Source organism: Pezoporus occidentalis, unplaced genomic scaffold, assembly GCF_034315485.1.
Source record: "Pezoporus occidentalis ecotype Australia unplaced genomic scaffold, CSIRO_AGI_Poc_V1 ctg225, whole genome shotgun sequence".
Taxonomy (NCBI): domain Eukaryota; kingdom Metazoa; phylum Chordata; class Aves; order Psittaciformes; family Psittacidae; genus Pezoporus; species Pezoporus occidentalis.
The window spans coordinates 586,751-609,199 of NW_026914128.1; the positions used below are offsets into that span (position 1 = coordinate 586,751).

The following is a 22,449-nucleotide window of genomic DNA, read 5'->3' on the forward strand; positions in this document are numbered from 1 at the left end:
AGTGGGCACTCTAAAGAGCAGCAGCAGATTTGATACCACAGTGCTAACTCTGTGCTTTCAGTCAGATACAGGAGGCTTGCATGGTTGTGAGCCGTCGAACATCAGTAGAGGGTTGTTCCTTCTTTGATAACATTATGCACAGAAATGGAAAGGATTGAAGGGGGAAATGCCAGCTTAGAGTAAGTTTTGTGTTTACAAGGAGCATGGAAATGTTTTCCACCCCCTGCTGCTGCTCCTGATTTTTAGGGGTTTTTAACTTCCCTTCATACGAGTTGAAAGATCGGCTTTTATAGCAGAGGTGTTCTTCAAAACGGGGAGATGAAAATTCAGCTGTAGCCTTAAGGCTTCAGGATGATGAGGGGCGGTCGTTAGCTGTGCGGTGGCATGTTTATCATCCAGCAGACATTACGGTGATAGCTGCAGTGTTCAAGGGAAAACAGGCCCTATCTAGAACCTTTGATGTATTCTTCATATCAGGCAGAAGCTCTTCCCCCCTGTGAGGGATGCTGAGGCTCTGGCACAGGGTGCCCAGAGAAGCTGTGGCTGCCCCATCCCTGGCAGTGTTCAAGGCCAGGTTGGACACAGGGGCTTGGAGCAAGCTGCTCCAGTGGAAGGGGTCCCTGCCCGTGGCAGGGGTTGGAACTGGGTGAGCTTTAAGGTCCCTTCCAACCCAAACCAGGCTGGGATTCTGTGAGACTCCTCTCACTTTCTGAACCAGGAAAGCTTTCCATTAAAACCAGATGTTCGCTGTGCTGCCCTTGAGGGGCTAGCATGAGAAGGTGAAGTCAGGCAGTGATTACTGCTCTTTTGCTTGCTTTGTTTAGTGAAATTCTCACAGGAATTCTCTTTCTCCCTCTCTAGGTGGTTTGTTCTGGATGCGGAAACAAGGGATCTGGTTTCAATACACACTGATGGCAATGAGCAGCTCTCGGTGATGCGCTACTCAGTAGGTAGGCAGCCTTTTCTGGTCATGATAATTGCTGATTAATGTGATGTCTGTTCTGTTAACCCGTCTTAAACAGCACCCCAGCGTCACTAGAAAAGGCAGAGCTTTGGAAAAGATCCTTAAGGTGCTTAATCCTTAACTGAATATTGCTTAAAGATTTGCTTGTGTATGCTAAATCTCGGAGTCCTGCAGCTATAAACTCTACAGTTGCCTTTTCCAGCTTTTCCTTCACGTTTCCCTCTGCTGGTATCAATAATATTAGCTTATATAAGTAAATAAAAGTAAAATTAGCAAGGTTAGTGCTATTGTTCCCAGAAAAATTAGAAGTTCTCAGCTAAATAGTTAATGGGTTAACAGAAAACTCTGTCAAAAGCTGTGATATTTCACATCCTTCTTAGTTAATTTTCATGTTTATTAATACTAAGCCATAAAACGGAGCTCGGGTCTTTCTGAAGCTCAGCTGGTTGTTAAGTATTCACTATGGGATTATGGGGGGTTGAGGCCAGGACTGAGTGTCCTCTTCAGACATGACATGACAGATCATCAGGGGCTGGCTCCTCCCTATTAAAAGCGCTGATGTTCATGATTAAAAGCACTGATGTTCACGGACACTAGAGGCATTTGATCATGATTCAGAGCAACTTGTGTCCATGTGCTCTGGTTTTAAGTGAGGACAACGCAGTTAGAAAACTGCTTATAATGTCTGAATGCTCCACGTCATCTTTAGCCGTTAGTCAGTGCTGATTCACATGCAGTCCCCAGCTCAGCATAGAGTGATTTGTGTGATGCAGAACACTCAAGCTGCCTGCTGTTGACAGGAATTCCAGTGCAATCCGAGGCCTTATCCCCTGTCCATTGGACGCTTCCTTAAAAAAAGCAGAAGTGAAAGAACTCGCTCCAAAAACGCACCCCCAAAGTGGATAGATAGTGACTGAAAACTGATTTGAGGTTGTGTGTCCTTAAGTGAAGTTTGTAAGCAGTTGTTATCATTGAGACGATCGCCTTAGCGATCCATCTGAAATCATTAACATGTGGAAAACGGGCATGCTGTTAACTCGAAGCAAATCTCTTGTGTTGTAGATGGCACCTTACTTGCAGTTGGATCCCACGACAACTTCATTTACCTCTACGTAGTAACGGAAAACGGAAGAAAGTATAGCAGATACGGAAAATGCACTGTAAGTTTGGGAGCAAACGCAGTCAGCAGTTCTTGTACTGGGGTGTTCTACAGACACTGAGATGTTGAGCAGTGGAACTCTATGGGCTGACACTGTTCCGGTTTTAGGTTTTGCTTCATGTTTTCTGAGGCTTTTTCGGCATGTGGTTGAACTTAAACTTGAGCGTAATGGGTGCTGCAACTGTCAGTGTTGGGTGAACGCTTCTGCACCACATGTGGCTTATTTTTCAGGCTATCGACTTCTTTGCAATGGGAAGTTAGCAGTGAGAGGTGGAGTGATGCCTTGTACCTAATGCTGAAACTCATGTGGGGAAAATATTACACCTGCCCGGGGGTATTTTCCCCCAGTAGGTGAAGTACTCCTTGGAGTAAAGCACTGCCCTTGTGAGACAAGGGATCAGATCAGCATCCTTCCCAAGGGAGCTGAGGCAGTGGGGAGGGGGCTGAGCCGACAGGGAGCTCAGACTGGGCCCCAGTGGGGCTGGTGGGCGCAGCAGCAGATGGCTGCGCCTCGGGACAGCATTCCACACCCTCACTTACTCTTTAACCATGAAAGATGAAATCACTCAGAGACGGCTCATCTTCAGGGCCAGGCTGGATGGGTGACATGGTCCAGTGTCCGCGGCAGGGGATGGCACTAGATGAGCTTAAGGTCCTTTCCCACCCAAAGCATTCTACGGTTCTATGTATGTAGTATTTAGCTTGCTATGTACTTCAGGGCCTCTGTGAGCTCTTTGAAGACGTAAGAGACCATTTCTTTCTGTATATTGTACATCCTGTATGTATCAGGAGAGAGCATATTTGGATTTAAAGCGGCACCTCTATGTCTGTTTGCCAGGGGCTTGTAAAAACTGGGATGGGAGCAGTAGGCACTGTTACACTCGGGCAGAAGCATTAAGGCTTTGAAGCAGGTTTCTGTTAACTGTTTTTGTCATTCTGAGTGCCTGTATGTAGAAGCCAGAATTGAGAGCCTGGTTTTGGTGGAGACCGAGCTCCCCTGGCCACGGCAGCTTGCGCAGAAGGTATCGGTGTGTGGTTAGCTGACTGGGATGACGATCCCATTTCCTATGGCTGTACCCTCCCTGCCACTGCCTGCCAGCACACTGGGTCCATCCCAGCTTGATGCTAAGCAGGGAGACACGGAGGCATGCCCAGGACCCGGAGTGCTGTCCTGGTGCTGGCACCGCATCCTGCTGGCGTTCTGCTGCCGTTCAGTAGCCTCGCGGGTGACCTCCAAGTAGTATGACTCAGTCCTCCTGGTGAGTCAACTTCTGGTTGTTTCTTCCAACTTGAGTGCGTTGTGTGAATGCTTTCAGGAGGATTTGATCTGCCGCAGCAGCATCAGCTTGTGCGTGAGGGCTCTGTGCCCACTGTTACGTGTAAATCCCTTTCAGTCACAGGCAGGCTTGCTGCTGCCGCCAGAGAGGCGAGCTGCGACCTGAGAGCGTGCTTCCAGTGAGGGACAGTGTTGGTTGTGATCAGGAAGGATTTCACATGAGCTGAAACAACCGTTTTGGGTGGTGCAGCTGTTTCCTGCGGGCTCCAGCTATGCAGTCAGCAATGGGAAGGTATGGGCCGGGGTAGGGACTTCCAGCATGTCAGCCCCTGCATGGTAGCTGGCGCTGCCTCCGTTTGCCTCGCATCAGAGCGAGTTGTTAGCAAAGGTGAAGCAAGTGCCATGCGTTCACTGTGGGGTGAGAGCCCCAGGGGCAGCCACGCTGAAGTGTTCAGTGCACTGAACTTCACCTGAAATGCGTGATGTGCCCGTCTTACAGGCTGCGGGCGTTTCAGTCCTTGCACCGCCTAAGTCTGGAACAGATGAACGCTGCCGGTGAAGGAGAGGATGTCCATTTAGTCAGATAGGGAAGAGTAATTACCTTCATTCTATATAAAGGTACAGAAAAGGAAAGAGGGAAATGTTGCCTTATCAGTGGGCAGGTCCCAAAGAAAGATGGAAATGGAAATCGGGGTCCTCCTGTTGCAAATGCAGTGACAACGTTCTGTTGCAGTTCATCATTCAGTGGTTGCTGCCTGAAGGGATTTTGGAGCCCCTTCCCCACCACCCTCAGGAATTCTGACAGCTGCCGAATGTCTGGCAGGTTTAGGAAATGACCCACCAGTTCTTTTCCACGTTGGAGTTCGCTTGCAAAGACTGGGGAAGTCGGGGAAGTGCAGGGTGAATCCTGGTCAGCTGTGCATTGTTTTGCTGTTTCAAAACACCGAGCGTGAGGAGCTTTGATATCGTATATATTCCACCATGGCTGCAGAGCAGTTATGGCAATGCACGGTTCCTCTGCTTGAAGCAGAGACTAGTTCAGAAGTAAATGAATCCTAAAGGTTAGTTTTAATCCAAAGCATCTCGTAGCTCTCTACAGAGGAAGTTGGGATGGTGGGTGCAGGCAGGGCCGAGGGACCTGGAGGGGTGCTGAGGGACAGGATCTTCATAACACCCACTGAGAGAGGGATGAATTGACATCCACCAGTCAAGAAAGGGGCATTTTGCTTCCTGGCAGAATGAGGAAGGGGAGGAAATGGGTGGTCTTACAAGAGCTAGAGCAGCAGTAAGAAGCAATGGGAGGATGGAGGAAGCATAGTGTGACAGGGGTGTCACTTTGGTTTATTTCCTACCCTTTCCTCCTCAGGGAAATAATCTGTACAAATCTTACACAAATCAGTGGCTTCTCTGGAGTCTCTGCATAGTTTTATTATTACTGTTATTACTACTACAGAAAAGTTCATGCAGGGGACTGTGTTCTGGCCAGCTGCATTTAGCTTCTCCCTTCAAAACCAAGACGGGGTTTTAGCCGTCAGTGTGCTCTCCATGCTTGGAACTCACAATGAGGTTGAAGTGGTTTGATTCTTACCTGTGCCTATAGGGAAGGCTCCTTCCAAAGCTGGCACTGACATGTGTGCAGTGGAAGAAGCACAGGAGGATACCTCGCGAGGGTATTCTTGTAACACCAGTCCTTGATCTTGTAGTTTTCCATGGTGGTGGTTAATGTGGTTAACCAAGTTTTGGGGGTGAGCAAAGGTTGTTTGAATGTGCCTGTATTTGATGGAAATCCTGTTGAATGGCTGAAGAAACAGAGTCCCATCTCTGTTAGTGCCTTTCTCAGTTAGTAGCAATGTGCACTTGAATTCAAGCACAAATGCGGGTTCATCCATATCTTAGCAGCCTGCTAGGAGTAAATCACGCTGGGCTCGGAGAAGGACGTGGTTTACCGGTGCAGAACGTCGCTGTTTGTGGCACTGCCCAGTAAGGAGCCCTGAAAGGAGCACAAGTGAACTGCAGCAGACCGGGGTGGGTGGGGAGGAGGCTTTTTGGCTGTCCCAGCTGTGGGTGCAGCTTCTGCTTCGCTTGGAATGGAGAGCGGTGTTTGACATTGGTGTTGCTGCATTCCTCTGCAGGGACATTCCAGCTATATTACACACCTTGACTGGTCCCCGGACAACAAGTATATAATGTCAAACTCAGGAGACTATGAAATACTATACTGTAAGTATGAAATGAAATCCGCTGGAAACAGAAAGCGTGTGTTAGCTGCCAGAGGGGGGTGTTGCACCAGGACTGTACAAAATGCTTGCTGACAAAGGAGCCAGTCTGAACTTGTGTAACCAGATATCTCGGTGTTATTCAGAGCTGTGTATTACCTAATGGCAATGCCAAATATAGCTTACTTCTTTACAAGGTCATAAATCAGCTTCACAGCATGGAATGTCCAGAACAAGTGGCCCTGTGTTTTGATGTTGGCCCGAAGTTGCATAGATTGGACATAATGTATACAGGTGTCTAATTAGTGTCAACAGTAACCAGTTATTCTGGGGGGAGAAATCAGTGCCGCTGTCCTCTTCTGGACTCTCCTTTCTTAAGCCCTCTCCTAGCTGGTGGTGTTGAAAACGAAGCAAAGCCACAATTCTCCTTTAATGGGTTAGTATGAAGAATGGGTTTGTCTTTTTTAATGTGTGGAAATATGAATTTAACGTATAGTGGTTATGTCAAAAGTGTGTTTGACTTGCGCAGAGCAGATCACTCTGGTTTTCCATTGTTTTTTGTATTCTTGTCTTCCTGTGGCTTTAAGTAGATCCAAGAGGATTGTAGCTCTGTTCCTGGACAGGCAAGAAGAGGCAGCAGTTCAACTGTCTCTCAGCTTAACATGTTCTTTCTGCCTGGCACAACTTAGGTTTCAGATCTGGGTAGTGCAGTATCGCAGTGTACCAAAAGGGAGTGTTGGTGCTTACAGTTGCCTGTATGGGGAAGCAAAGAGCTGTGACCCGTTAGTGATGTTGGGGTATTACAAGATGGACAACCTTTCTTATCCTGGTTAGAAGCTGAAGAGCAGCCTGAGGCTCCTGTGGCAGCAGTTGCTCACTGTTTTCAAAGCACAGCTTCCTGAATCGTTGGTTAAGTTTTAGCACATCCATGGAGCTGGTAGGAAGGAGACATTGTCCTTTGCAGTGTCTATTAAAACAGTTTGTAGAGTAGGTAGCAGGGGACTCAGGCTGTAGGGAAGAGGTTTTGAGGCACCCTGGTCTGAAGAGGGAAGTGGGAAGTAAAATGTGACTCATGCATGAAGCAAAGCTTCAAGTAGCTGCACTGTGATAAAGGTTCTGCTCTGTCTTTGCCTCTACGATGTGATTCCAGATTGATTTGAAGATGCACTTATTTGCTGTCTTAGCACCTTCAAAGAGCACTTGTGCGACTATGATTTTGTATGGCATAACTCATCACTCACTTCTTTTGCAGGGGACATTCCAAGTGGCTGTAAGCTAATCAGGAATCGTTCTGACTGTAAGGATATAGATTGGACAACATACACTTGTGTGCTAGGCTTCCAGGTGTTTGGTAAGCACCATCGAGCTTGCTTTTAAGCTATTCATGCTGTGCTTTGTGTTTGCTTTTGCTTCAATTTGTCATTAGAAAGCCAGTTAATGATTGCTGAGGATGGTGCTGAGATGACACACCAAAGAGGCTGGCCACAGTATTGTCTGTGACACAGAGCGCTGGATGCGCTACAGAAAATGTACAGTTGATTTCTGTTTAGTCTTGAAGTTTGGGATTTGATTTTCCCCCTGTCATTTTAGGCTACCAGCTTTGGAGGCACTGAAGCAAAAAGCTGGTATTTCAGGGTGCTCGTATGACACATGTGCCTTCTCCTTTGCTTACCTTATCTTGGGATAAGACTCTGTGAGTGTAGGTTATAGTTCATGACTTAAAGTCACGACAGCACGTTGGTACCTGTAGTCAGAGGTGAGTAATACACGCTGCTGAAGGCATCTGTTGGCCATAAATGAGGAGCTCCCCTGGGAGTTACAAAGTAGGATTCAGCCTGGCAGTGTTGTAAAGCCAAGCTGTGCGAGCAGGATGCGGAGTGTCTCGCTTCCATCGCAGAGATCACATACCTGCCGCTGCTCTTTGTGTTGGAAACATCAAAAGCAGGTAAATCATTGCATTCTTTAGAGGTAAGGGTTAGGTCTACATCTCTTTATTGCACATTGGCTAGGAGTTCAGTTTCGAATAGCAGTTATATGCAGGGTAGAACACTATCCGTAGGTCCGAGTGCTTTCTGACACCTATCATGCAGATTTTAGGACTGTCCTGTGCTTCATGAGCAAGCGGCCTGATGTGCTTATTGCTGCTTAGATCACAGAACCCTGGAACCATCAGTGCAGGAGGGGCCCTCTGGAGCTCACCCCGTCCAAGCCCTGCCAAGGCAGGGCCACCCAGAGCAGGGCACACAGGAATGTGTCCAGGTGGGTTTGGGATGGCTCCAGAGAGGGAGACTCCACAGCCCCCCCGGGCAGCCTGTGCCAGGGCTCTGCCACCCTCACATAAAGGAGCTCTTCCTCCTGTTGAGTTTATGGCCATTGCTCCTCGTCCTGTCGATGGGCACCACTGGAAGGGGTCTGGCACCATCCTCCGGGCACCTCCTTTGAGATCTGCATGGATGAGATCCCCTCTCGGGCTGCTCTTCTCTGCACTAACCAGGCCCAGCTCCTGCAGTAAGAGATGCTCCAGACCCCTGAGCATCCTTGTGGCCTCCTCTGGACCCTCTCCAGCAGCTCCTTGTCTGTCGTGTACTGATGAAAAATACGTCTCCCATTAGCCTGAGGACTGTGAACCATGTCGTGTACGTGCTTGGTTTGCCTTTATTCAGTCTGCCTGGTTGAAGTAGAAGGGGAATGGCTGTTCCCTCCTGATGTGAGCCTAGGCTGACAGGGGACTGGTCTACAGCAGTTATTTCCTCACTGCCTTTGCTTCTGAGACTGAAATAATAGAGCAGCACAAGTGCCTTGCTTTAAAGGGAGTATCAGAAGGTTCAGGAGATGCTAGAGGAAAATGAAAAGCAAACTTGATGCTAATATAGTGCCTTTCTCCAAGGGCAATGAGGAAACTTTGTAAGGACTGAATATTCCTTCTGGAATAGCCTTGGAGCTGAAGCCATTTTACATTTCATGCAGAGTCCTTAAATCTGCCAGAAGCAGACAGTGGCTCTGCTGCCACTGAGCTTCTACCATTACATTTGGTGCTAGAGCAGACAGGGAGCTGCTTTGAATCCCAGCAGTTTCCCAGCAGTCCTTTACTCCTGACCTAAGGAGATGAGGTGTGGGAGTGCAGAAGGAGTCTGGTTTCACAGAGACCATTGGCTTTGTGTCTTCAGCACTTCTCGGACAGAAGCTAAGTGGTAACTGGAGCCAGGCTGGAGGTGGGCAGCTCCCATAAGCACTGTTTGGAGAAGCCTTTCTACTTGTTTCCAACGAGTGGCTCGGTGAGCTGATCCTGCCGGCATTCCCTTTTGGATTCATACAGACTTCAACCACTCTGAATCAATCTCAGCTGCTCTGGAATCGTCCGTGTGCCAGAGGGGCTGGGAGCGAAGCAGACAAAGCAGATAGTGTGATGGATGTTATTCTGGGGCAGAACAGAATGTATTTAACCTTCCAGCCAGAATTCGTCGTGTTCAGTTTTATACTGTCTGGGAGGCTGACACCCTTTGCAGAGACTTCAAATGCTGCTCGGCCTCTGACAAAGGCAAGGCTTTTCCCATTAAATCAGGCAGTGCAGCTCAGCCAATCTGCTGCCCAAAGGAGAAGTCTGGCTTTGACCTGAGGGTCGGCTGGCTCAGGGATCCAAACGGGGCAGGGCTGCTGCTCACTTTGATGTTCAGGAAGGAGGGTTCAGTTTATGGGATTTGGGCTTTCGGGGTGTGTGTTTTACTGATTTAGCTCTGGGGAATCGTGCGTCCGTAGGCTCAGACGTTGGGGTTGAAAGGACTGAAATGCCTGCTTCAGATGAGAATAGCATCACTCCTTTTTGGCGCTTGGTATCACTGCGTTGGCTCAGCGGTCTCCTTAATCTGCATCCCGAGCACTTGAAGGCACTCTCCCATTTACTGCACGTTTCCCACACTTCCATCCGAGCAGATTCCTTCAAGAGGCTTGCTGCTGGCAGCGCAGTCCCTAAATAGCCCTCGTACCTAATAACAGAGTCCTGTGGGTTTTATTGCTTTTCAAGTCAAGAACTTGGTCGCATAAACGGCTTAGGTTTTCCACATTTGTCTGCTGCATTGAAAGCAAATCCTGCTGTCTTATGACAAAGGGCTGCCTTGCCTTTAGAGCTGGTAAAGGACTTGGTGAACCCAAAAGATTAAATGCAGGCTTGAATATTAGTCTCTTTAATCTGAAATGAAAAAGAAGAGGCGATGGCGTAGCTGTTTGGCACAGCGTGCGAGCGGTGGTAGGTGGAATCAGGAATCTGATTAGAAGTTTGTGTATGACTCCCACCTGATGACAGTATTTTATACATAGAATGCAGGAGAAAGTTAAAATGCATTAATTGGGGAGGTTCTTAAATACCTGTTTTTCAGATTGATTTCACTGAGGTGAGAGCACTACAATGATCCTAAATATGTGCCTTAGCGTTTCATGTCTTTGCTTGGTACATTAGCCACAGCGTAGCTTACTGGCATTGAAACAAGCTGCCTTTGTTATTCTGCAGAGAAAATCAAGGTCTCGCTCCACCCACTGAAGAATGGGAAAAAACCCAACTTTCGAGTTAAAGGATATTTGCCATTTTGCATAAAAACAAGGCAAGAGAGTGGGGGAGTTTGAGAAGAATCAGGCAATTCTGAGCTGGTGTTTTGTGCTGCGTGACATGGACAGCACATGGGGTTTCCTTTAACCAAAGTCAGTGATTATAAGGGAGGAAGAAGATGTTTTCCTGTTTGATAGGGAGCATCCCTCTCAGTGAGTCAGGGACACAATTATTCAGGGTGTGAAATCGGAGGGAGGAAAGTTCCTTCTAATGCTTGAGCCCCTCAGAAGCCCAAATCTGAGCCGTGAAAGTATGGCACCTTTGGCACAAGTTACTGCCTTACAACCCCTTGCTTGCCTTTTGCTCAGCTTTATTTGCAGCTGTGAAGCGGCAGTTTTGCTGTGGGGATCTCTAGGGTCTTTATTTACGGTTAACCTTAAAGCCTTCCCCCTCCCCAGTCTGTTCAGTGCATTTCATCCAGGCCCTGTTGTTATTCTTTTGTCTAGACATATCTGTGTCATTCTTTTCACTTGAAAGCATATTGAATTGTGCTTAAGCACTTGACAGCACTTACATCCAGGAAACTCCTGCAGGCTGGCTTTCTGCACGGAGTGTCATCAGGCTCCTTTGAATCATGCACATACTAAGATCTAAAAGACAGCCAAAAGAAACCTCCGCATGCTCCGTGTTACGCAGTTTTAGCAGCAAACTTAATCTTAAAACAAGCTTTAGACAAGACTAAGGTTTTGAACAGGAAACTTAGGGTAAGTCCAAGAGGATTTCCTGGCCAAGGCTGAGAGGGTTTGGGGGAGCAGCATGAGGCTAGCAAAGGATTAATACCACTTAATGCAATGCGTATTCCAGCTTTCAGTTGAATGCCTTTTGTTAAGCTTCCCTTTTCTCACCGCTTTCTAACACTGCCATCACTAAATACCTGCTCTGCTCTCTCCTAGGAGTTTGGCCTGAGGGATCAGATGGGACAGACATCAATGCCCTTGTCAGGTCCCGGAACCGAAAAGTGATAGCAGTTGCTGATGATTTTTGTAAGGTCCATCTCTTTCAGTATCCCTGTTCCAAGCCAAAGGTAAGTCTCCAGCTCAGTCGCTGCGGAAGCTGGCAGCCAAATTTACAGCTCATTTATGTCTGAGAGCAGTGCGAGGGACAGAAGCATGGTTTTCCCCATTAGGTTTATATAGAAAATATATAAAATATCACATACTGTCCCTGAAAGTGAACTGACAATAGTTGTCCTTAAGTTCTGCAGCAGAGACCTGACACGTTCTGTTTGCTGGCCTTGGTGTTAAGGCCATTGCTTTTTTGCATTAAGGGTCTAAATCAGTCCCAGGCTACAAGCCTTAAGAAGAGAGGATATATTGTTGGCTGAACCTAATACAAATGCAATAGATGAGGGGGGCTGCAGGGGTGCTGGAGAGGGGCTCTTCATCAGGGACTGCAGTGACAGGACAAGGGGTGATGGGTTCAGACTGAAACAAAGCAAGTTCAGGTTAGATCTAAGGCAGAAGCTCTTCCCTGTGAGGGTGCTGAGGCACTGGCACAGGGTGCCCAGAGAAGCTGTGGCTGCCCCATCCCTGGCAGTGCTCAAGGCCAGGTTGGACACAGGGCCTTGGAGCAAGCTGCTCCAGTGGAAGGGGTCCCTGCCCGTGGCAGGGGTAGGAACTGGGTGAGCTTTAGGGTCCCTTCCAACCCAAACCAGTCTGGGATTTGATGATTTGTATTTCTGCTTGTTTCCAACAGGCTCCAAGTCACAAATACAGCGCTCACAGCAGCCATGTGACAAACGTCAGCTTCACCCATAGCGACTGTCACTTGATCTCAACCGGAGGGAAAGACACGAGTATTATCCAGTGGAAACTCGTGGAGAAGGTCACTCTGCCCCAAAATGACATTGTGGTAGACATCGGCGCCACCAAAGTGCCCATCCCGGCCGGTGACAGCGCTGCCCAGTCCCCTGCTCCTCTGCCACAGCCTTTCAGTGACATGAACCAAACCGAAAGCGTAACTGGCAGCTCCCCGGCTTCCTTGGAGAGCAACTTGGAGCGGTCTGCGGAGGCCAGCGAGGAGCAGAGCGAGGAGCAGAGCGAGGGGAGCAGCCTGGATCCCACCGAGCCAGCCTATGAGGAGCCCTCCAACGAGATGAGCGAGGAGCACAGCGAGTCCACGCTCGCTGAAGAGCAGCAGGAGAACTCACCGGTGTCTTAACGCTCCCAGCCCAGGCGGTCGTGGTTTCTTTTGGTGTGCGTGCTTTCGTTACAGGGTGAGGGTTCAAATAGGGAGAGGTAGCTGAGATTCATGACCACTCCAGCTTTTTGAGTTTCAGTGAGATTTTTATAGCCTGAGCTTCAGTTCGATGCGTGGAACCATCCCAAGGGCCTGGCTTTTGATGGTCTTGTGTCAAGGTCCGGTCACAGTTAGTAGTGGACATTACCATAGATCCATTTCAGTTCTGAAATTGCTGTCGGGAAGTGGCATGAAGTACATACTGGAGAAAAAGGTTAGCTCTGGGAACTAGCTTAAGTAGACCACCTTACGACTATGTGAACGTGCTTTCTGAAAGAGCTAAGCTGCTGGGAAGCGCTGAGCTGCTCCAGCTGGGGAGCACTGTGACAAAAAGACAACCAAAAAAAGCTCCTTGGTGGGGCTATTTTCCTTTGGTTTTAATTCATGAGAAAAAGAGAGGAAAAACACCGTCGTGATGCCACGTGTCTGGCAATGCCTTCTTGACCTAACGCATATGCAGTTTTCTAACACTACTAAATCCTAGTGGAGTCTGGATGTGTTGGCAGTTGGTCTGCCCTGGGTGCTGCTAGTTCCAAGGCAAATCCTGTCGGGGAACGGCGCTGCCTGTTCCGTTTTCAGCCTGGTTAATAACAGGCTAACGCAGTGCTGTTGTGTTTCACTTTTCATGACCTGAAACTGCAGGGTGTCCTTGTCTCTTCAAGGAATTGCTTGCCTGGAGAGTTCGAGACTTCGAGAGGACCTTTATAGTGACTTTGACGTGAACAGCAGAGGAAGCAGGACAAGAACACGCAGGTCAGATGGGCTCCAGCCTTACACGTTAAGCCTTCAGTCAGAACTTGCTCCATCCCTAGTAGGAGAACTATAGGTAACAGTTAAATTATTAAATTGGTGCTTAGGATTAGTGCATTCAGTTGATAATTCTTTCTTCTGCGTTCATAGAGAGAACTCGTAGGAGTCATTAAACTGCAATCTCTGCTTTTGGTTCCCCCCCGCCGCTGGCTCCGTTTCGGTTGGAATAGAAGCACACAGGAATTTAGATGAGGATGATGATGTGATTTTTTCTCTTTTTTTTTTTTTTCCTTTCCCCTAGACTTGCTGATTTCTTGGTTTTGTGCTCGTTCGTTTGTTTGTTTCCACCCCCTCCCTGGGTTGCTCTAAGCCATGCAGCTCTCACGTGGCTATACCTGGCCAGTTATGGGATATCTTGGCATTTGTTATGCATTTGGAAAGTACCTTTTTTTTACCGAGTTTGTCAGATAGCTGCAGTTTTCCCTTAAGTACATACGTTTCCTACTTTAAAAGAGCTATAGACTTACTGACAGATAGCCATTTCCTATGTACTTGTTTATATTTTGATTACATAGAATTCTCTTCTTCTTTTTTAACTCGCTGCATCGTGCTGGTGGTATTTTAGTTCTTAGGTAGGATATCATGTTTAGAAACTTTGGATGAGTTCATAAGTCTTAATTGTGCAAGCGTTTACGTGATTGTGCCATTCCAAAGTGCATCAAAACTGTCATTCCCTTACTAGTATCTTCTCAGGAGAAATGCTACAGATCAGGTATTTAGTCATCATTTGGAAAGAAAAAAAAAAAAAACAAATGGACTCCCAAAGGACATTTAGAACATTTATATATAAAATATATAAATATATATATACACACATATATATATATATAAAAAATTATCCTCTTGTTTACAACAGTTCCAGAAAACCTCAAAGTAATTCCCTTCAGATGGAGGGAGATGTGGATTCCAAGCAACCCATCTGTTCAAACTGTGCTCTGTAGATAGAGCTGTATTGGAGAGCTCGAGTTTGCCTGACGTGCAGCTTTGCCAAATAGCAGCAGTTCGAGAGAAAGGTCAACTCAGCGGAGGTCTTGGTTCCGAGTGAGGAATATGCTGTAGGACTAGGAAATGCCCTTAGGAAAGGAAGGGTTGTGGAGCTGAGGAGGCGCAGAGCTCTCTCTGTTGGTTTCATGAACGCCACATAACGCAACACGTTTCGTTCTGGGACATCCGTCACCTGGGGTTGCCACGTAAAGTGAGAGTTATAGTTGTGATACTCTTGTGTTTGTAGTGCAGAAGACTCTACTAATATGCAAAAAGCCTTACAGCTTTCCATTGCTGGCAACTACTGTTTAACAAATAATGAAATCTGTGATAATGGATGGAAATGGGTGGGATTACGTACCTGTAGATGTTCTAGAGAACTAATTGTGAATGAGTTCTGATTCCGAGTGTTTCATGTGAAGATGTTTGAGCCATTTCTATCTATCATGCATTCCTGTCTCAAGGCAGAAAGTTTTGAAGATTAAATAATAAAATCATCAAAATAATACGTTGCGGTGTCTTTGTTCTGGTTCCTTCTGTGTGCAGAGCGTGTGCTGGGATCCCGGGTCGTCATGCCTGGGACTATGGCTTTAGAAGAACCTTCAGACCTTGTGCCTTTTTCATAGCCTCCCAGACTAAAACTTAAGTTAATTCAGCACCAGGACTAATGCTGGCAGTGCTGAGGTTCATCTCATGTGCTTTCAGTGCTCAAGGCCAGGTTGGACACAGGGGCTTGGAGCAAGCTGCTCTAGTGGAAGGTGTCCCTGCCCCTGGCAGGGGGATTGGAACTGGGAGAGCTTTAAGGTCCCTTCTATCCCAAACCAGGCTGTGATTCTGTGGCTGCCTCCCGGGGTTCTGCCAGAAGTTTCCTTCTGGAAGCCATGCAAAAAGGCCAAGTTTACTTTGGATGTGACATGTTAAATACCGGGATACTTCCGCATTCCTGGTAGTCTCTGTCCGAGTGCAGATGCGAAAGGTCGCAACATGCTTCAGAGGCTCCCTGTGAAAGGTTCTCGGTCTTTCGAAAGGCCTTGAATCATCTCCATTTCTTGCAGCTGGTTTCTGTCCTTCACAAAGAGGGAGGGTGGGGGAGAGAAGAAAGAAACCCGCAGGAGATGAAGACCTCGTGTTCCTTGCTTAGAGGGAAGAACCCAACAAACCCCCATCACCGTCACCCCTGCGTTTGAATGGAAACCTCAACAGCTCTTCATTTCCCACCAGGAGAATGCTGCTGTTCCAGCCGGAGCACCAAGCAGATGGCCTGAGGTGGGGCTGTGCTCTTCCAGGCTCTCCAGAATCAGCTCAAGGCTTTTGCCACCCCTTCCCCTGGGATGCTCGGTAAGGCAGGAGGTAAGGGGTCTTCTGTGGGGCCTCCTGTGTGGTAGAGGCGGGCTAGGGCTCCAAGAGCCCACTCTCTTTGGGAGGGCAGCATCCCTTCAGGTAGTGGCAGTGATAGTGCCGGCCATGTGGGGCTGAAGGTGAGGGTGGAAACCTCACTGAAGGCATCAGACTCGCAGCACCCCATTTAAGGCACTGGACGTTTACATTCGACACCTGCCTTAAAAGATGCCGTTTTAGGTCGCACAGTGATGCACTTGAGTGCTATGAAACGCCAAGCTCAAGTAAGCGTCCACGGTGGGCACGTGCCATGCAAAGTAACATGAATGGGGGTGAGGAGGAGGCTGGGATGTGGATGGGTAGGGATGAGCCAAGAGATTTTGCTGTAACTCTCATAAATAGCAAGTGTTTCCCTATGCTGCAAGTCAATCCCAGCTTCTTTCTGTTCCAGTCATCCCCACAGCGCCTGCACTCTGACAGCACGGCAGCAACTCGGGTTTGGTTGTTACATTGGTCGCAGTCTGTACTGGTCAAATACGTTGTACTTTCTGCCTCACCCCATCAGGTGTGTTACGTTTACCCCTTCAATTCGGCGCGGTGCCTGGGCTGAACGAGGCTGTAAGTGAAGTTTAAGGTCGGCTGAGCCAAACAAACACCAAATTCTCCTTTCCGGTGCCTCATGCCAGCAAGCCCGTGGTTGCTGGCAGTGAAAGGATTAATGTGACACGAGGTGGCTATTCCCGAGGCGGTGTTTGCTCTGCGTGTTTGCTTTCCTCCCGCGCAAGCCTCAGCCCGTTGCCTGAGCTCTGTTTCTGACAGCTGTTTTCTACTAATGCTTTAATCAGCTGAGGCTGAAGAACTGCTTACAGGAGGATTATACAGCACAGGAGACTGGGCAGTAACGTCGTGCATGTGCGTGGTGTGTCTGCGTGTGCGTGCAAGCAGCAAACACGCGGCTGCTCAAAGCTTTGGGCCTTTTTGTCTGGAAGGGAAACACGGATGACTTCAGGCCACGGTGAGTTAAGAAGGTTTAGGAGCGTTCCCAGTGGGATGGTGAGGCAGGAGGACTGGGAGAGGTGCGGTGGAGGGACAGTGGTTCCTTGGTACCCTCCTGTGCAGGTCTGGCTCTACCACTGCAGTCCCTGATGAAGAGTCCCTCTCCAGCATCCTTGTAGCCCCCTTCAGACCCTGGAAGCTGCTCTGAGGTCTCCACGCAGCTTCTCTCCTCCAGGCTGAACAGCCCCAGTGTTCTCAGCCTGTCTCCATAGGGGAGGTGCTGCAGCCCCTGAGCATCCTCATGGCCTCGACCGCTGGTTTTGGGGACAGCTGTAAAAACACCCTTTCTTAGTGCATTCTCAATGACTGAGTTAGTCACGTTGTCCCAGCTTTAGTTTTTCATAAAATGCCTTAAAGTTACCATTTCTAGGACATGCTTTTGTCTGATGAGCCTGATAAGTGCTCCAGGTCGCTCTTGCAATACCCTGTCCCCTCTTGTGGTATGCTCCATCATCCGCTGTTAGTGTCACACCTCTCTTGTTTTGCCTTGCTCTGAATCCTCATTGTCACAGAGCACACCCCATGCTCTGTGCGTCGCTGACCACACAGGCTGGAAGCAAGACATTTGCTTTTGCTGCTGCTTCAGAATCATGGGTCAGAGGGATATCAGGCAGCCTGAAGCTTAAGGAGGGCGAGGGAGCGGAAATGCTTTGCTCAGACCTTACTGAAGGGAAGCAGACAGAAGTGGGACGGGTGGAAACTGGTTCCAGTTGTATCAGCTGGAGGGGAGGGAACGGCTTTCAGTAGCCATGAAGCATTTTAGCTGAGGCTTCTTGTTCTGTAAAACACCTGATCCCTGTTCAATGGGATGTGTGTACGAGCCCCCCCTTCCTGAGGGTTCCCCCTTTGTGAAACCCACAGGCCTGGAGATCCCCTGCTCTGTGAATCAGTCAGAGCATGCACTTGCCTTCTGACATGGGAGCTCCATTGACATTCCATTCTCCATTTCCCAAACCTGGGACAAAGGGGATCCTTTTAAGAGCCCTGTCTGCAGCACAGCCATCCACCCTGGAACTCTCACGGCAAGTCTCTGTTTAGCATTAGCAGTAATGCCTGTATGTGCACAGGATGCTGACTCCGTCCGCTCTTCGCTCTGCGTTGCCCAGCTCCTTGAGGAACAATTCTAACCAGTGCAGTGCTAAAATCCAGGTTTTCTGCATCAATTCTGCCCGCAGTGGAATCCGCAGTGTCAGCAGGACAGAGAGTGCCCACCCGCGGCACGGGTGCAGCTCATACCCATCCCGCACCAGGAGAAGAGCAGTAAGAGCAAGTCTGGCATAGAGGTAACTGTTCCCATTGGCAATCACTGCACGCCTCTGCCTGCTCCCTCTTCTTTCACCAGCAAATTGAGAACTGGTTTTTCTGCCTTGCTAAAGGCAAACACTTCAGCTGGTCTAAAGCAATGTTTTATGTATGTATGTATGTGTATACACACATATATTTATATTTAAGTGTGTATACACATACACACACACGTCCCCCCATCCCCTCCATTCTTTGGCATTTCTAGAGCACTTTGAACCTATTTCGGTCACATTTTCTTCTTCCACTCACATCCATCATGCCACGTGCCAAGATCCGGAGCTCGTGGAACAGTCTAAATGGCCTCACCTTGGACTGCCGAGCTTTGTTAATGGCAGATGGTGAAGAGTCAGAGTTACAAAGAACGTAATCAGTTCGGGCTCTGCTATAATCTTCCTGCTGTCACTTCATGGGCTTTCCTTGCACCCGTTCCGAGGGGGCTGCCAGTGCAAGTGAGGAGTGGATGTGTGGTCAGTACTTGCTTGCAGATGAAGAGCCCATCTTTGGCTCCAAGCCTGCCTGGCACTAGGTGGCACTCTGCTATAACCTAAACCAGTTTGCCTTCGCTGCGAAGGTTGGTAAACATCTGAGCGATGGGAACAACGAAAAGAGGTGAAATTGATCCACAGGTCACCAGCACAGGCACACATGCGACATGAGGGGAATCCGAACTAGGTTGTGGAGCTCTGCGGGCCTCTCTCATGCACCCTGGATGAGAGAGCAGGGAGGAAATGAGATCCATGTGCTTATTCCAGTAGTGCCTTTCATTGCACTAGCTGCGGAGAATCCAATTGGGTTTTGTGCAGTAAATAACATGGTGCCCTTTGGGGAAAGGCTTCCAATCTGAACTCGTTCAAGGCCACACCAGCAGAGAAAAGGACGTGGACTCTGGACGCCTACTGCAAGAAAATGGCTCTTCGGCCCTACTTGTTCTTAGTATGTTTTCCATCATAGAATCCCAGACTGGTTTGGGTTGGAAAACACCTACAAGGTCATCCAGTTCCAACTCCCACTAGACCCAGGTTACCCAAAGCCTCATCCACCGTGGCCTGGAGGCTGGGAGCAGGGAAGCTCTGCTATTGCTGTTTGTGATTTCCATGGATTTGCATTGCAGCGTTGCTTTGGTTCAGTGGACTCAGTGTGGGGGGGGTGTGAAGACTTTGTGAAGAGGTAGGTGTCTGGGACAGGTACTGCCTGGGAGGCTGCAGGGCCAGCTATGGGTCCAAGGAGAGGGGAGGGTCCTGCTAGCAGGTAACAGTGTGGGCATGTTTGCAAAGCGCACCATTAAAGGATGGATGTAAGGCTTGAGCGCCGCGACTCAGCTTCTAGTGACAAAGAATAACCCAGGAACTTTGGAGGGAGGCACTGAGGTCCATCCAAGCTCATCCTCTTAGCAGGTTTCAGAGGGAGGAAGCGTGGGTTGCGCGCTGTGCCGCTGCCCGGGGCTGTGAACCCAAAGCACACCGAGGTGATGACAGCCAGGAGAGGTGTTCTGAGTGTTGGCTCCTGATCCAGGCTGAAGGAAACGAATTTAAAAGCATAGAGGCAGTGAGAATGTGCCCTGAGGCAGGCAGCATCCGGCAGTGGAGTCCTCCTGCCGCCCGTGGAGGGGATGGAAGCACTGGAAGGTGAGTTCACACCACTGTCCTAGACCATCAGTCGGTGCCAGTGGCCAGCCCTGGGCACAGTAGCATGGATGCTATGTTCGTTCTCTGCATACATCCTTTTTATCCCTGCATGGAACAGAGCTTGTGTATCTGCTGCTCATCAGGAGCAGTGGATAGAGTGAGTAACGTTGAGCTTGGGAACGCTGTTAAGAAAAAGCAGGGGTTTGGAACATGTCTGTCAACCCTTGCTCTGATGTCAGTGTTGTTTCTGGGCAACTTGAGGGGAAGGGTGAGCTACTGCTCAGGACACAAACCCAGCCCTGGGATTGCTGCTTTGATATTTGATGTCCGATGGTACAGACTTCCTATGCGACCGTGAACGTGAAGGCTGGATTCAGGCAAAGGCTCGGCTGCTTTAGCCTGACCCACAGAGTCTGGGAGCTAAGGCTCTGCAGCCAGTAAGCGATGAGAGCAAACAGAGCAAGGGTGTCCCTTACAAAGCAGGGGGTGCCTGGGTATCCCTTGCTGGTGAACACTGCTGTTTTCATGCTAGTCTGTGACGTTCGTGGTTTCAGTCCTCTCCCCAGCGTTAAAGGCTCCTCCTGACACACCTTTTCTTGTGCTCTGTGTAGAGCAGTTCCTACCACCCCAAGTGACCGGTGTCGTCTCCTTCATCTCCCTGGGCACACAGCTTTCCTTCCAGTTTACTTGGTGGTTTTCTTTCCCCTGAATTTTAGCCCAGGGCTTGTTTTGTGCTGTGGAATGCCTTTGTTCTTTGCTCACCTTCAAACACTTGCAGATCGTTCGCCCCGGTTTCTGTTCCATTGCAGGTATTTGGTTGTTATAATGGCGAAAAAGGGCAGTATTTTGTAGATCTCTTCTAAGGGGAAGGAAATCTCAACACTTCTGCATCTCTAGCCGAAGGCTTGCGTGCAAAGAGAGGTGAAACCAGATGAGGTTGAGTGGCTGCCTGGACACACTTATGTAAAGGTTAGTTTCCTTTCCTTTCATCTATTCCTTTCCTTCCCTCCCTTTAAAGGTCACGCGATAAAGATTTCCATATAGATGCAAATCCTTCTGAGGTGGTTCATGGGGAAACGCGCCCGATGGAGCTGTTCTTTGTGGTGGGATACAGCTGCAGCCCATGGTCTCAGATCAGCCCAGTGAGTGCTGGGGCACTGGTAAAACACACCGAGGCAGCCTGTCTCCCTGCGTGTATTTCTGCTGGCAGGGACCCCAGCTCTCCTTGGCCAAGCATTCAGCGCTGGGATATAATTGAGATTCCCAGCAAATTCCATGTGAAGTGCAAGCTGTTTCTGGAGCCCAGAGCCAGAGATCAAGCTGCAATAAGGCTCGATCTCAGGAGGATTTTGCAAACTGTTTGAATAACCCAGTGTGTACAAATATTTTAGGTCAACTCTCATATTCTCCCAAGAGCTGTAGGCGTTCCTGTACGCGTGCCAGCAGCACTGCATGTCTAAAGAATGGAACCGATGCTGAGCCGCACTGCCACTACCGTGGCAGTGAATCCACCCACTGCTTGATAGTCAGTGCAGTGTGATGGAAAGTGTTCATTATCCTTTGGCTCTGGTGCTGGTTTAGTGCTCTTTTGCGTCAGCGCTGTGAAAAAAGAAAGGAGAGAAGGAGTATCCAGGGATCTGCATCAGAAAGTAAATCATCAGCCCTTCAGAGACAAACTCACCTGCTCTCGCCTCACAAAGCAGTGCTGGGAGCCAGGCTTTCGTTTTATTCACCTTCAGAATCCTGGCCTTAAATCAGAGTTTAAACAACCCTCACCCATTCCTTCTGCTGCATGGCGATAGCATCGCACCCGTGAATAGCACGCACATACCCCCACATGCCTTCCTAGACCCACAGGCACTTTGGGATGCTCTGTTGATGGGAGCAAATAGGACTGAGGATGTATTGTAGTGAGGACGAGCCCAGATCAACAGACTACCCTGCTAACCAGCTCGCAGCTTGGTTAAATCTGTGCCGTAGACAGAGCTTGAGCTGGTGTCTCACTTCATCACAGTAACCACTGTGCAGTCTGCTGACCAGCTATAGTGAAATGTTTTGGCAGAATCCTGTTTAAAATTGGAAGGAATGCTTTTAATAGTCTGTGTTTCTCTTGGAGGCCTGCACTAGGGATATAGTTGCACCCCACACATACACAAGTCCGATCGGAAAGCACGGTATGGCATGGATGGACGTTGTGGCTACGGGATGCCAGCAAGACGAATTGAAAGTGCTGTTGGCTGATGACAGAAGAAAGATCCAGGCATTCTAGAGTGAGAGGCCAGGTTCGTCCCTCTCACACACACAGAAGCAGCAGCAGCTTTGTTGCAGTCAGTGGTGTTACTGTGCTGTAATGCACGTGAAGAGATTCTGCGTTCTTCGTTATCTGAACCAAAGCACAGAGTGCTTTTGTGTTGCTGAGATTCTGTCCATGGGGCTGTGAACCTCCCAAGAAGCCCCTGTGCTCACCAGCTGCTGTTAGTTCTCACAGGGGAGAATTTAGCTCATCCCGAATTCACGCTGTAGTTGAGAAGATGAGAAACCCATGGCTGCTCTGCAGCCTGGGGTGTCTGAGAAGGGATGCGGTTTCCATACACCTGCAGTAAGGAGGTTTTGGGGGTTCTTGAAAGCATGCTTGGTCAGCTTCTGAGTTCTGTGCGGTTAGAGAGAGCTCTGTGGTTTGCACACGCAGGGGACAGGTCCCACCGTGCGTAAATGCTGTAATGGGGCTGTGTCAGCTTGGGGATTGGACGATGGAGTTGTCAGCCGCAAGGATTCACAGGTTAAGCATTAGTCCCTTTTCATCCTGCCTTCTCCCCCAGTGCCCCCATTTAGTTTGCCATAGGGAGAATATATTTCCATAATAAGTATGTTTGATTGA

At 48.8% G+C, this 22,449-nt stretch overlaps 1 protein-coding gene across 6 annotated transcripts in view; it reads left to right on the top strand.

Moving 5' to 3' along the window:
- EML4 (EMAP like 4) overlaps positions 1–14,756 on the top strand; it is a 124,992-nt gene extending 110,236 nt beyond the window's left edge. For all 6 annotated transcript variants that reach the window (XM_062620919.1, XM_062620920.1, XM_062620917.1 and 3 more), the window contains 6 exons: positions 862–950; positions 2,027–2,124; positions 5,532–5,619; positions 6,868–6,966; positions 11,109–11,239; positions 11,911–14,756. In XM_062620919.1, the coding sequence (XP_062476903.1) occupies positions 862–950; positions 2,027–2,124; positions 5,532–5,619; positions 6,868–6,966; positions 11,109–11,239; positions 11,911–12,375 (970 nt within the window). In that variant the 3' untranslated portion in view covers positions 12,376–14,756. The remainder of the gene's footprint in view (positions 1–861; positions 951–2,026; positions 2,125–5,531; positions 5,620–6,867; positions 6,967–11,108; positions 11,240–11,910) is intronic.
- Positions 14,757–22,449: the final 7,693 nt, after the last annotated feature.